The 15,127-nt window shown below is 37.1% G+C and overlaps 1 protein-coding gene across 2 annotated transcripts in view; it reads left to right on the forward strand.

Moving 5' to 3' along the window:
- The window catches only part of LOC110442923 (condensin-2 complex subunit D3-like), a 54,463-nt gene extending 40,216 nt beyond the window's left edge, over positions 1-14,247 (forward strand). Inside the window, exons 39-46 of one of the 2 annotated variants that reach the window (XM_021486816.1) lie at positions 1,338-1,576; positions 2,547-2,793; positions 3,789-3,864; positions 4,840-4,854; positions 10,505-10,615; positions 10,925-11,006; positions 11,518-11,554; positions 13,359-14,247. In XM_021486816.1, coding sequence (XP_021342491.1) covers positions 1,338-1,576; positions 2,547-2,793; positions 3,789-3,864; positions 4,840-4,854; positions 10,505-10,615; positions 10,925-11,006; positions 11,518-11,554; positions 13,359-13,523 — 972 coding nt within the window. In that variant the 3' untranslated portion in view covers positions 13,524-14,247. The remainder of the gene's footprint in view (positions 1-1,337; positions 1,577-2,546; positions 2,794-3,788; positions 3,865-4,839; positions 4,855-10,504; positions 10,616-10,924; positions 11,007-11,517; positions 11,555-13,358) is intronic. The other variant, XM_021486817.1, reaches the window with a different exon arrangement.
- The last annotated feature ends 880 nt before the right edge of the window (positions 14,248-15,127 follow it).

A 15,127-nucleotide genomic window follows, 5' to 3' on the forward strand; every position in this document is an offset into this window, starting at 1 on the left:
TAAGAACTTGATATACTTGTATTCTAGCAGGAACTTGATAGACTTGTATTCTAGCAGGAACTTGATAGACTTGTATTCTAGCAGGAACTTAATAGACTTGTATGTTTGCAAGAACTTGATTAAACTTGTATGCTAGCAAGAACTTGATCAGACTTGTATACTAGCAGGAGCTTGATTAAACTTGTATACTAGCAAGAACTTGATTAAACTTGTATGCTAGCAGGAACTTGATTAAACGTGTATGCTAGCAAGAACTTGATTAAACTTGTATGCTAGTAAGAACTTGATCAGACTTGTTTACTAGCAGGAACTTGATTAAACTTGTATGCTAGCAAAAACTTGATAGACTTGTATACTAGCAGGAGCTTGATTAAACTTGTATGCTAGCAGGAGCTTGATTAAACTTTTATGCTAGCAGGAGCTTGATTCAACTTGTATGCTAGCAGGAGCTTGATTAAACGTGTATGCTAGCAAGAACTTGATTAAACTTGTATGCTAGTAAGAACTTGATCAGACTTGTATACTAGCAAGAACTTTATTAAACTTGTATGCTAGCAAGAACTTGATCAGAATTGTATACTAGCAGGAGCCTGATTTAACTTGTATGCTAGCAGGAGCTTGATTAAACTTGTATGCTTGCAGGAGCTTGATTAAACTTGTATGCTAGCAGGAGCTTGATTAAACGTGTATGCTAGTAAGAACTTGATCAGACTTGTATACTAGGGGGGTATCTCTTATTTTGTCTGGCTAGCAAGAACTTGATTAAACTTTTATGGTAGCAAGAACTTGATCAGACTTGTATACTAGCAGGAACTTGATTAAACGTGTATGCTAGCAAGAACTTGATTAAAATTGTATGCTAGTAAGAACTTGATCAGACTTGTATACTAGCAAGAACTTGATTAAACTTGTATGCTAGCAAGAACTTGATTAAACTTGTATGCTAGTAAGAACTTGATTAAACATTTATGCTAGCAGGAACTTGATTAAACTTGTATGCTATGATCAGAAGATTGATTGGCTAGCATGCAAGTCAGCCTTTTATTATTTTTTTTAGCTCACCTACTTAATTAATTAGAGGGTTAAATGTTTGAGATTCTTGAAAGAACTTTTTTTCCTTTTGGCCAAGTTAAGATGCATCATGGCCTGTGGTTTGCTGAAATAACACATAACACAATCCTGTCAGCTTCCTTACTATCCAGTTTGTTTCAATAAATAAATAACAGAGTTAAATAACAGGTGAACAATACAAGCCCTTTGGGCCTCTTTTCAAAATAACAGGATAATCCTGTGGCTACAAGAACTGACTCCTGTCTTATTAATTGTTACAATTACAGGCTACTCCTGTGGCAGCAAGACCAGGCTCCCCATCTAAAGGGGCCACTCCCTCAAGGGCTGCTCCAGGCTCCACCCCAGTTGCACCTCCAGAAGGGACTGTCTCTCCTCATCCCCAGACCCCAGGCGTGGCCAACCCCTCCACCCCCAGGGTAGGATCCCCTGGTCCGCAAACCACATCAGCACGGATGTCTCCCACCTTGTCACCCCCAGGATCTGTCCAGAGACCTGCTACAAACAGGTAAGAATTGATCAACTTTCTGTCATTTTGGTCACTGCAGTTGTTTCATTTGCAATTTTTCTGCAAGGACATACATGTCTTATAACTAAGGATTCATATTAAAACCATATTAAATCTCACAACAGAGTAACTTTGATGAAAGTTTGGATATTTCATAGCAATGCAGTCTTTCAAAAGCAGTTTTTCATCTCTCACACATGAAATTACATATAAAACAAGTTGAGGGATTTCCAAATAAGGAGTCTTCTAATAAATTACATACATGTCACTTGTTTTTGTACAGGAGACTTTTTAACTGTTATTAAAAATTTCAAAACCAAATTTATCTAGATTTTTTCTAGTGTACACCTTGGATGTAGTAGAGAGGTTTTTTAGGATGGGAAAAACTGTACAAAACAGTAACAACATAGCTATAAAATTGAACATACTGCTTCGTCAGTGTGTGTGTGTCAGTCCGTCCATAGTAAAAAGCATGTGTACAAGATGTTTTATGAACCCCTGAACACATTAGTTCTCACTATATCAGCATATAAACACCCTAATGTAGAGTTCTACACTCTATTAGATTTTGGTAGTCATTGATTAAGGTTAAAGGGTCAAAGGTTATGGTCAAAGATCACACTTTACTCCCTTTAAAGTGAAAAGCTTTTGTACATGATATCTCATGAAACCTTCAACAAATTCAGTTCATATTTACACCATCTTTGGTAACATTGAGTTCAACACCTGGCTAGTTTTTGGTGGTCATGATTCATCATTCAAGGTTAAAGGGTCAAAGGTCACAATTGAATTCTCCTTTTTTTGGGGGGGGGGGGGGGGGGGGGGGGGTATCTCTAAATCATTACACTTCTTTTTTTCCAAGAAAAGAAACCACTATTTCCCATTATACAGTACAGTATATATTAAGACATTCCTTCCTAGAGACATGTGCTTCACAATTTCAAATCAGTGCAATTCCATTTTTTCCTAGAAAAGAAACCTCTCTATCAACCATTGCTATAATGAATTCTGCTAGGAAAATGGCTCGGGTAATGAACCAACATCAGAGGAGTTTGTCGAGATCCCCAGCCAGGGGAACCAAGTCTCCAGCCAAGCACATGAAGTCCCCAGCCAGGGGTACGGCAAAAGACCAGGAAGATGGCCAGACCGACAGTAGAAGTCGCAGAGTTCAAATCATATGCCATCCATTGGAAGAGGAAGAGGATGATAGTCCGGAGGTCAGAATCTAGGTCTTTCATATCTGTCCGATCTCGGAATTCCAAGAACTTCATTCTCGATTTTGTATATCTACTCTGAACCCTTGATTTTCTCCTGACAGATTTATTGTCCCTGTATGTGCCACCATGCAAATGATACAAGTTGTCAAGTCAGGTTATGGAATCATGCATATCTGTGACGTCGGAGTAATGCTTTCATTGTGAATCACACTGCAGCATCAAGTATGATTGACCGACTTTGGTTTCTGAATAGCTCTCTGATAAAATGCCTCACCGTCTATCAGCTTTTAGGCTCGACCTGGTTGATGTCTAAAACAAATCAATCAGCCAACATCTATTATGTCGTGAGAAAATTCAATGGCGCAAAGTAGATATGTATGGTGAGAGTGTAACCCTTGAATTTCAATGATCTACTCTATAATGTGTAAATTTCACTTTTTTTTCTTCAGTTTTTGCAATGAAACTACAAGTGCAAATAAGTACACCGGATAAAAAAAGTTTTATAGAAATAGAGCTTGAAATAAAAACTAAGTTTCAAGTTTGGGTAGAGGGATGAGTGTACTGAAATCAGTTTGTCCATTGTCTGTATGTAGACGCAATCTTCTGGACAACTAGTTCCTTGGTTTCCATCCAAATTCTGTGTAGCTGGTTTTGACACAAATGTGTAGATTTCAGCATGGTACCGGTGCATATCATAACCAAACTAGTCCATTCAACTTCTAGAAATTATCATATCAGAATATTCCTTTGCTCTTTTTGGGTCTGAAAGACCCCATTCTCTTCCTAAAGTTAAGCAAAATATATTTGCTGTCTAATTTTTAATGAAACTTCCTAACTAAGTAATTTCATATAGATTTTGGACCCTGTTGGAAATAAGTGCGGAAAACTCTGGAAAGACATCTTTATCACTCTTTTACTGTTTAAAATCTCTCAGTGGTCAACTTTCACTCCGCTTGAATGGTAAGACAAATAGATCCTATCAATTTGTATCACAGGTGCCAGAGGAGAGAAATACGAGGCTGACTCCACGCTACCCTCCTAGAATGAACAGAGCTATCAGTACCCCATCAGGTATGTAAAGGCTTCAGGCTATACTGGCCCTGACTGTATACCAAGAAATGTTTGCCGTAGTTTAACTTTCACCTTTTTTGTCCTCCCCAAATAGAGTGAATTTATCATGACAGCGAATATGTACTAGTACACAACATACAATATATGGTAATTTCATGTGAATAGCGAAGTTTACACTAATAGGTAAATATGGATTTTATCGGCAAAGGCGAATATTTAACTGGGAGAAAATATCTTGATATACAGTTGTAATTACAGTCATGTCACATACAAAACACAACTAACCAAGAAATATCTAAACAAAATGGAAGTACATGTATTCAACTTTACTTTGACTGCAGTACATTGTAAATGACTTTTAAAAATATTTGGCTGATAAATATATAATTTGGCATACGAATATTAACTTTGGCGAACATTTTGGCACAAGAATTTTTAAAGCTGGTATATAAACCCTTAAGGCTATACCCTACCTTGCTATCAGTACCCCATTTGGTTTCCGCACATCACTTGCTTTAATTAGTTTTTATGAAACTTGGTATGTATGTACATTATACGAAGACAAGGGCTATATTCTAAGTTGAGCAAAATCTGTGCAGAATTAATTAGCATACTATGCTCTAATTTGTCGATTTCCAGACTATAGCTTCTTCAAAATAACTTACTGAAATATTGTTGATTTTGTTGGAAATTTGTATCCATGTACATTATACAAAGAATGAGGCTAAGCTCGAATTGAGAGCAAAACTCTGGTATAATTAATTAGCATACCATGCTCAGATTGGATGACGGATTCTGCACAATAACCTTGTCAAATATGACTTGATTCTGGTGAAACAAGTAATGTATCAAAAGGATTTTAAGCATGTGAGATTGGCATGGGACAGGCATATATTGTTCTGCCCTGCCCTGCCTAGCATATTTTCTTCATTCACTTTGATAATTTTTTTATGAATTGTTTGTAATTACGATCAGATACTCCTCCACAAGGTAAGACATGCACGCTAAGTTTCAGACATATTTAAGCATTAATGTCCTGTTGATTTCTGTGCTGAGATAAATCCTCCTCTGACTATAAGGAGCTAATTCAGGAGCTATATCGCAAGCTTTAGGGTCCACTTCTTGTTTCCTGTCTTTAACATTTTGTTCATCAGTAGATATTGATTATTCTAGTCGCTGATTTAGTACTGTTTTATGTTATTCTGACTTGGTAACACAACAAATCTTATGTTCATTTCAGAGGGATCAAGATTTTATATTGAAGAGTTTTATAGTACAGCCTCGCATGTTTATTATTTTGTCTACGGCTTAAAATTTTATTCTTGAATTAATTCCTTAGCAGTGCTATGTAAATATCAAATTTCAAATGTCTACAGATGTTTATACCTTATTAAAGCACACACAAAAATAGAGAAAACATCTGTGCTAACATTCTCTGTATATACACTAGCTTCAATAATCCAACTGCTCCTGAAAAGCACAGTTTATCCCCAGCAACACTGGCTAGATAGAGGGACAAACACGTGCAAATGGTGGCTTGATGAGCAAGGCTTAATCATATAACAACTCTAGAAAACTAACTTAATAAATAAGGGCTGTTCCAGAATTAAACGTGAGGGAGGGATGGGAGGCACTTTTGCGGAGACCTGACCACCAAATAAATCTTTTTGATAAAATGAATGGTAGGCAGACCTGGTTTTAACCTCACCACCCATAATATGATACAATAAAATAGCTGCTTCCCAACTTATTAGGTTGCATATTAGTATATGGCAGAGAATGATAATTTGGTACTTGACCGACCTACAAAATCAAAAGTAGCAATGTGAGTGCTGAACTAATTTGTGTAGGGTACAGTGTTACTGCAGTGTAAACTGTTCTTAAGACTGATCCAGAATAAAGTAAGATCCGCTGAAACTCTAACAGACAGGCTTTCTTCATACGACAGACTACTTTTTGCTAAAACATCATTTGGGTGTATTTATATGGTTTTACAAAGCAGGTAGTCTGTATCTATGAGATGGATGGTCTTTATAGACAGGTGATATTTAGGCAGTTGGTTTTCATGGAATGGCATGGTCTGTGCACACAGGTGACGGTTACAGACAGGTGGTCTGTAAATACAGGTGATGTTTAAAACAATTTCTTTAAACTGGCAGTCTTTATAACAAGGTGGTAATTATGTTAGGAGGTAACTATGGCAGATTGTCTTTAAAGCAGTCTTTAGAAGTGTATTTTTTTAAACCAGCAGTCGTTATTATAGACACAGTCTTTGTAGACAGGTTAAGTCTGTATAAAGGTTTGGTCTTGTTAAAAAGGTAACTATGGCAGAACGTCTTTGAAGACAAGTGGTGTTTTATAGGCAGGGCGGGTCTAGATCTAATAGACGGGCGGTATTTTGTCTGTATACCCAGGGACACCCTTTTTCTAATGAACTTGTATTTGAACCAAGTTCACTTTACTTTTGACCCCTAGCTGTAGGCTTTGTTGGTCAAACCAGTACAAAGGTCCACCATAGACATAACAATTCTCCTAGGGTACATTCGTGTTACCGGTTGAAACGGTTGAACCGGTTGAACCTGTAAAGAAAACGACAGGTACAGATCTGTACCGAGGCTGACCTCAGGAAAATTTGACATGTGTAGATTGAGGGGTCCAACCGTGCCTGACCGAAACTAAAATGCTGACTATTGCCAATTTGCGTTATTTCTTTCTAAAAAAATGTCAAGTCACATGTAGTTTTTAGGTCACCTGAGACAAAGTCTCAAGTGACCTATTGCGATCGCCTTTTGTCCGTCGTCGTCCGTCGTCCGTCGTCCGTCGTCGCTCTAGCGTCCTTCCATGGACAAAGGTCAACAAAAATAGTTGCCGGTTTAGTCCTAAGCCGCCCGGGGCCTGAGGGGCGGGGCCAAAAAGGGTCAAATTGACTAAAATTTCAAAAAATTTCTTCTCAAGACCAAGATATGGTAGCATCAAATACTCTTCATAGATGGAAGGGTCTTAAGGTGCTTTACCAAAATTGTGAATTTCATGACCCTGGGGTCTCACGTTTCCCCCTGGGGAGGGGGTAAACTTTACTATAGTTTATATAGGGAAATCACATTTTGGACCAATATTTGTTTAATTTCCATTGGAAGTAATTCAATTTGGGTTAGCATTATCAGTATTAGGTAGCAGTTTGATAGTATGCACCTATGAGCCCTGACTGACCCCCAGGGGCTGATGGGTGGGGCCAAAAAGGGTTGAATTGACTGAAATTTCAAAAATCTTCTTCTCAAGACCCAGATATGGTAGAATCAAATACTCTTCATAGATGGAAGGGTCTTAAGGTGCTTTACCGAAATTGTGAATTTCTTGACCCTGGGGTCTCACGTTTCCCCCTGGGGAGGGGGTAAACTTTACTATAGTTTATATAGGGAAATCACATTTTGGACCAACATTTGTTTAATTTCCATTGGAAGTAATTCAATTTGGGTTAGCATTATCAGTATTAGGTAGCAGTTTGATAGTATGCACCTATGAGCCCTGACTGACCCCCAGGGGCTGATGGGTGGGGCCAAAAAGGGTTGAATTGACTGAAATTTCAAAAATCTTCTTCTCAAGACCCAGATATGGTAGAATCAAATACTCTTCATAGATGGAAGGGTCTTAAGGTGCTTTACCGAAATTGTGAATTTCTTGACCCTGGGGTCTCACGTTTCCCCCTGGGGAGGGGGTAAACTTTACTATAGTTTATATAGGGAAATCACATTTTGGACCAACATTTGTTTAATTTCCATTGGAAGTAATTCAATTTGGGTTAGCATTATCAGTATTAGGTAGCAGTTTGATAGTATGCACCTATGAGCCCTGACTGACCCCCAGGGGCTGATGGGTGGGGCCAAAAAGGGTTGAATTGACTGAAATTTCAAAAATCTTCTTCTCAAGACCCAGATATGGTAGAATCAAATACTCTTCATAGATGGAAGGGTCTTAAGGTGCTTTACCGAAATTGTGAATTTCTTGACCCTGGGGTCTCACGTTTCCCCCTGGGGAGGGGGTAAACTTTACTATAGTTTATATAGGGAAATCACATTTTGGACCAACATTTGTTTAATTTCCATTGGAAGTAATTCAATTTGGGTTAGCATTATCAGTATTAGGTAGCAGTTTGATAATAAGCACATATCAGCCCTGACTGACCCCCAGGGGCTGATGGGTGGGGCCAAAAAGGGTTGAATTTACTGAAATTTCAAAAATCTTCTTCTCAAGACCCAGATATGGTAGAATCAAATACTCTTCATAGATGGAAGGGTCTTAAGGTTTATGACCCTAGGGTCTCACGTTTACCCCCTGGGGAAGGGGGGGGGGGGGCAAAATTTATTATGGTTTATAATGACAAATGATACTTTGAATATTACATGTTAATAACTTGATTGGAATTATAACCTTGAATTGACAGTTTGATACTTTGAAAATTTTGAGCCAGCCCTACCCCCAAGGGCTGTAGGTGCTAGTTTCAAATCCTTTTTAGTCTGAAATCTGTATGCTAGATATTGAGTAAGGTGGTTTTATTGTTTTTTGTCACTTTGAATAATATTTCTGTTCATGTTAAAAGCAAAATCAACTCTCTGTATAAATATATCAGGTGACCGTTAAGGCCCATGGGCCTCTTGTTAAGTTACGTTATGTAATTCAGTGGACGGATGAAAGAAGGTCATAATATTCTTGAAACACTGTTTTTTATTCTCCGAAACTGTGGATTTTTAGCTCTGCTTATAGAACGGTCCAAGTGTGTTCGTTAATCGTGGAAAATTAGAAATGTGTCCTTCCCCTGTGGATCCCTTTCACTACAGCTTTTAACTCGTTTCAGTGTGCCTGTTTAGATGATGCTGACTTTGATTTTTTATCCACTTGATCTCTATGTAAACATTATTAGAGGATCCCCGTACCACTGCCAAAAACTGTAACTGTGCATTAGAGACTTTTTTTCTGGCATGACTATTTATTTGATAAATCATTTCTGAAAAAAACCCCATACCTTGCAGTAGTTTTATGACAAAATAATAAAGATGAAATAAAGAAAATGTTTAAAACAACAGTGTTTTGCATGTAAAAAAAATCAGCAGGGCTAGACTGTGATTTGAATATCGGACTTAACATTGTTTTACTGTTGCTTAAGCTGATTGATCTACCTGGTCAACGGAAGTGTTCTGGTCCAACTGTGCTACAGTTATATCCAAACGAAAGTTACAGGAAGGTTACTGTGTATAGTAACAAAAACTGCAGAGCAGTATGACAGGGATCCTTAAAAGGACAACTATTATCCCCTTGCAACGAAAGTTCTGCGTTGAAGGTCAAGGTCACTGTTACTATTTTAAGAAAAACTTTGTCATCGCTCTAGCGACTTCATTACTTAACTTAATTTCATTAAACTTCACACAAGTGTTTGGTATGACAATACCTTAAACAAGTTCACATTTCGGGTAACTGCGTTGAAAGTCAAGGTCACTTTACTATTTTAAGAAAAACTTTGTCATCGCTCTAGCAACTTCATTACTTAACTTAATTTCATTAAACTTCACACAAGTGTTTGGTATGACAATACCTTAAACAAGTTCACATTTCGGGTAACTGCGTTGAAAGTCAAGGTCACTTTACTATTTTAAGAAAAACTTTGTCATCGCTCTAGCAACTTCATTACTTAACTTAATTTCATTAAACTTCACACAAGTGTTTGGTATGACAATACCTTAAACAAGTTCACATTTCGGGTAACTGCGTTGAAAGTCAAGGTCACTTTACTATTTTAAGAAAAACTTTGTCATCGCTCTAGCGACTTAATTACTTAACTTAATTTCATTAAACTTCACACAAGTGTTTGGTATGACAATACCTTGAACAAGTTCGCGTTGCGAGTTACTGCATTGAAGGTCAAGGTCACTGTTATTATTTTTAGAAAAACTTTGTCATCGCTCTAGCGACTGCATTCCTCAACAGAATTTCATGAAAATTGATACAAGTGTTTGGTATGACAATACCTTCAAGAGATGCAGTCGCTAGATCAGTTACTGTTACATCATTGACTTTTCTATTCCGTTCCTCATACATATGACACACAATATGTGAATGCGAGGGGATTTGTATCACTTGTGATGCCTTGTTATATTATTATAGTGCTGTCAAGTCAATTTCTTATTTAAAGAGTATTTAATGTACTGTACAAGCAAAAACAGGGTTTGATAGCAACAAACGTGGGGGGGTTACAGATGATCACATTCTTTCATATTATATTTTTGTAGTGTAATTACATATTTAATAATGGTTGATCATTCACTTGATAAGGTAATGACTTAAAATCCCTCTTTTTCACAGATAAACTGCTGAATTCCTAACAGAGTTGATTAAACATGATGATTATATTGTGATTATTTAGTTTGAAAACTATGGTAAGGTTAATTCAAAATTGAGTGAGGTATTTTTTTTATTTTTTCTCTCTCTAAAGGCTGCTGAGCCAAATAGCAAGGACACATATATTGTGCCATACAGGAGCAGAAAAAGGAAAGAAAAAGACAGTTTCCTCACAAAGTTGTGAGGTAATATTAGAGAACAGGGAATTATTTTACCTTACCGCTAAGTTTTTTTCTGTTGATATTCCCAGGTGTGCTGAACAACATTACATTCTATAATATGGAACAGAACATGACAATGATACCTCCATCACCGATCCCAACTTCCCTACCTATACGGGTCTATAGTGACGACGATACAGGTAGGTCTTTATATCCCAATTACTGATTCCAACCTCCTTATCTATACACAGGTCTACATAGACAATGATACAGGTAGATCTTTAGTAGTTTTTTTGCCACCTACTTGTACAGTTCTACAGTGATGAAGATATATGTCAGAAGTGTTCACTACGAGGGGTGTGTGTGTGTGTGTGTGTGTGTGTTACTCTTGACAGTTCATGTCGGTCCAAAATGTGACCTACTACATTATTTTTAAAAGGAGCATTTTGTTAGGATGTCTGCTGGTGAGCTTCACAAGCATTGATTGCACTTGTTTTTGTTTTCTGTAGTCACACCAATGACCCCACCCAAAGGTCGTGGTAAAGGGAAGGTGGCCGAGGATATAATCTTCATGTTTTCGCCAGACAAACCGTAAGTTTATATAAAGCAGTAATATGTTGGACCAATTGTACTGGATTAAAAATAACAGGCCATTTCTAATTCTGACATGGATTGGAAAATATTTTCTATTTTACCTGTTATGCAATGTATAACACTATCATATAAGTTTTTAATTAGATTTATCAGTTTGGAGCTAGACATATTAATGAAGTATTAAAAATTAGTAAGATTCAAAACATGAACAGAGATGAGAGGGGAGGGACACCAGTAAGTCATCTGTATGACCAAACACCGAAGGAAGTGGGAGAGGGGGCTTGATCTACGCCCAGTCAGCAACCTATTTCATATAGTGTATATACACTCTTTATTAGAAGGTGAAATGTCTCCTAGTCAAGCAAGTAATAATATTTACAATTTTGTCACATCATTGTACAGGTACACAATACAAATTGCTCAATTCATCATAGCTTGACAAATGAACTAGTCAGTCTTGAAATGTAAGACCCATATCTTAATTATAGTTGTATATTTTTATATTTAGTCTTCCAAAACCAAGGAAGTGGAATGTGCACTCTCCGGTAAGTATCAGCATAATAATAATGTATCCCCTTTTGTGTGCCAATTCGAGTGAAAAATTCTATAATATAGACTTTAGATCAAAGGTCAAATATCTGCAAAATGTTTAGTGAAATCTTGTCCAGGCTGTATATTCTACAGTGTTGGAAGATATTTTGGTGAAGTGTATCTGCATTACCCACAGAAAGTGCAGTTCACTGTATTTAGGTTTTAAACCCTGTTTTCCACTTTACGATCAAACGTCAAACAAGTGCAAGCAATTCGGTAATAATGCTGAAACTTTGAATTGTTCAAGCTACGTGTATATTGATGAAACCTTTAGGCAGTATATCTGCAGCATGCCCCCCCCCCCCCCCCCCCCCCCCCCCCNACACACACACACACACACACTGGAATCATACAGATTTGATCTTCATTTGAACAGCCAGTTATATGGTTAGCATATCTGTTAAACTGCAGTTATTTGTATTTACATACATGTACATTATACAAAGACTGAGGCTAAGTAATCAGCACATAACTAATTGGCATACTGTGCACTGGTTGGTCAATTTGCAAACTTAACTTTCCTCAATAAAACTTGCTGGGGCTTAGTTTTAAGTTGAACAAAATCTGTGCATAATTAATAAGTTTATAGTGCTCTGATTGGTTCTGCAGGAAAAAAAGTATGCCACTAGCACACATGCATGGAGGCATGTCCATAAATGCCCATGATTGTTTATACATATGTAGGATGTTGAACCCTATAAAAACAAACAAAACCATAACTTAGTCTGTTGAAACTTGCTAAAAAAATATATACAATGATGAAGGTTAAGCTTAAATGTGAGTAAAACCTGCACATAATTTATTAGCATACCGCTATCTCATTGGTCAACAGTTTCTGCACAAAAACTGAGTAAAACTATAATGATAGGATTCTGATGAGACTTTGTCAGTATTTACACTTTGTCAGATAGTGAAATCTGCCAGTAATTGATGAACAATGGAAATATCTTTGGTGACCATAGTGTAATTAGATGACTCGGTTATTGGTGAAAAGTGGCAATTTCAATTTCTATTTTCCTGGTTCGATATTTATACAAACGGAGACAATCATATGAAAGTCATCCTTTTAAAGGTCATAAAGGATATAGAAAATACATTTATTCATTCAGATTATGTTGATCAAGTTAAATATATTTTCTCTCATTTTACTTAATTCCAGTACAAACTTTTTTTTCTTTCACATTTTCATATATTAAGTTACAGTAATGCATCAGATCGATGTTTATCAGATTGGTTGGCATGGTTTGTTTTTAATTTTGTTTAATGTCCTATTAACAGCTAAGGTTATTAAGGGACGTGCCTTCATGTGTGTAGTGCATGCGTGCTTGCGTTTGTGTATGCAGGAGACAGGGTATGTTGGTGTGCTTGCCTCCTTGTGATAGCGCGGATCTAATGCCGACTTCATAGTGCCATCTCACTGAAATACCATACAAAAGGCACCCAGCACAGCATTCCGCCCAGTCACATTATATTGATAACAGGTGAACGAGTTTTTGCCATTCCCCTAAATGCTGAATGTTAAGCAGGGACAGGCGTATACAAATATGCATTTGGCTTATAAGAGAAGACATCTGCTTGTGCTCACAAAAACATATTTCGTGATTTTCTTTGATTTTTATCACATTTCATCGAAATGTTGCACTTCAGTATCGATGATAGTTGTATTTTCTTAGTAAAACCTGTGTGTCGATTCCACACTTCCAACTGTTTTGGCGTAATTGAATTCTTCATTTATGAATATTTGTTTATTTCTTCTAGGCACCAGTAGATTCACAAAGAAGTAGACTGTCCCAGGTTGAGGAAGGGAGCCAGGAAAATGCTCCAGAAGACAGTATCACCACTCTGAGAAAAGAAAAAACTACGGGTAAAAAGGGGCCTGCTACCAGGAAAAGTGGACGCCATAAAAAATCTGTTGCATCATGATCTGTTATAGATACACTAGCATTGTTTGTGATATTATTAAGCTTATTTTACAGCTGTGAATTTGATTATATTCTTATTTGCTTTGTCATCAATGGGCGATTTCGAAAACTCAAAGTATCATGGAAAAAAATGTCTTCAATATGAAAATAATATGGATTCCATGTTGGTTTAGTTGATCAAGTGGTAAAATCATTTGCACATCAATTGATGTTAAAGAAGAAAACTATAAATAACATCAGAAGCAATATGAGATATGTTAAACTGAGCCAACATGGTGTCCATTTAAAATGCCAAAAGATGATTTCACAATGAAATGTGAAAGAGTGCCAAATGTTCTGATATTTGAATTTTCTTGATCGGCAATTGACATTTGAAAATCAGCGTATAGTAAATGATTCATAATTAATTTAGGGGATGGTACGTTGTTTTGAGTGGCTATACTGGCGATTAGAACATGAAATTTGGTTTGAACTCGAGACCGACAGGAGTTTGCATTGTTGGGGTCCTAAAATCCTTACAGTATGCCACTGCAATAGTTAAACTCTTGAAGAAGAGTTTCAAATCAGGGCTGTTATTATGTCTCCCCTTCGAATGAAGGGAGACATATTGTATTAGAACTGGTTCTACTGGTTCTTCTAATTGCAACTTGTCTGTGCCATAACTTTTAAACCGTTAAAGATATCTTGATGAAACTTTAGGTGTGCATGCATCACCCACAGAAGGTCTCATGCCCCACTCTATACAGAGTTATGGCCCTTTTTTAATTTCAATACCGAAGTTTGACCGGAGCATAAGTTCCATGTTGTGTCACCTACATTGACCAAACTTACCATATTTATGTATCTTGGGAAGGCGGAATATCTCGCACTAAAATCGGGTCTTGTGCCCCTTTTTATACAGAGTAATGGCCCATTGTTTATTTTTTATATCAAAGTTTGTCCACAGCATAACTTCTAAACTGTTAAAGATATCGTAATTAAAATTAAAGCATACCTGCATCACCAACAGAAAGTGTGCAGTGCACTGGAATTAGGTCTCATGCCTTTTTATATACAGAGTTATGGCCCTTTGTTTATTTTTAATACGGAAGTTTGTCCACAGCATAACTTCCATGTTATTTTACATACATTTACCAAGATTGCTATAGTTATGTATCTCGGGAAGCAGGAGTGTTGCATTCTAAATTTGGGTCTCGTGCCCCATTGTTAATTTTCTATACCGAAGTTTGTCTATTGCCTAATAAGGGGAGACATATGTTTTTGTTCATTAAAACAAGTTTCTAGCTTTTTAGGTCACCTGAGACAAAGTCTCAAGTGACCTATTGCGATCGCCTTTTGTCCGTCGTCGTCCGTCGTGCGTCCATAAACAATTTACATTTTCGACTTCTTCTCCAAAACCCCTAAACCAATTTCAATGAAATTTTGAAGAAACCTTCCATGGCCAAAGGTCAACTAAAATTGTGAATTATATGGTCCCCAGCCCCCAGGGGGCCTGGGGGGCGGGGCCAAAAAGGGTAAAATTGACTAAAATTTCAAAAATCTTCTTCTCAAGATCAAGATATGGTAGAATCAAATACTCTTCATAGATAGAAGGGTCTTAAGGTG

Source organism: Mizuhopecten yessoensis, unplaced genomic scaffold (genome assembly GCF_002113885.1).
Source record: "Mizuhopecten yessoensis strain PY_sf001 unplaced genomic scaffold, ASM211388v2 scaffold716311, whole genome shotgun sequence".
Classification (NCBI taxonomy): domain Eukaryota; kingdom Metazoa; phylum Mollusca; class Bivalvia; order Pectinida; family Pectinidae; genus Mizuhopecten; species Mizuhopecten yessoensis.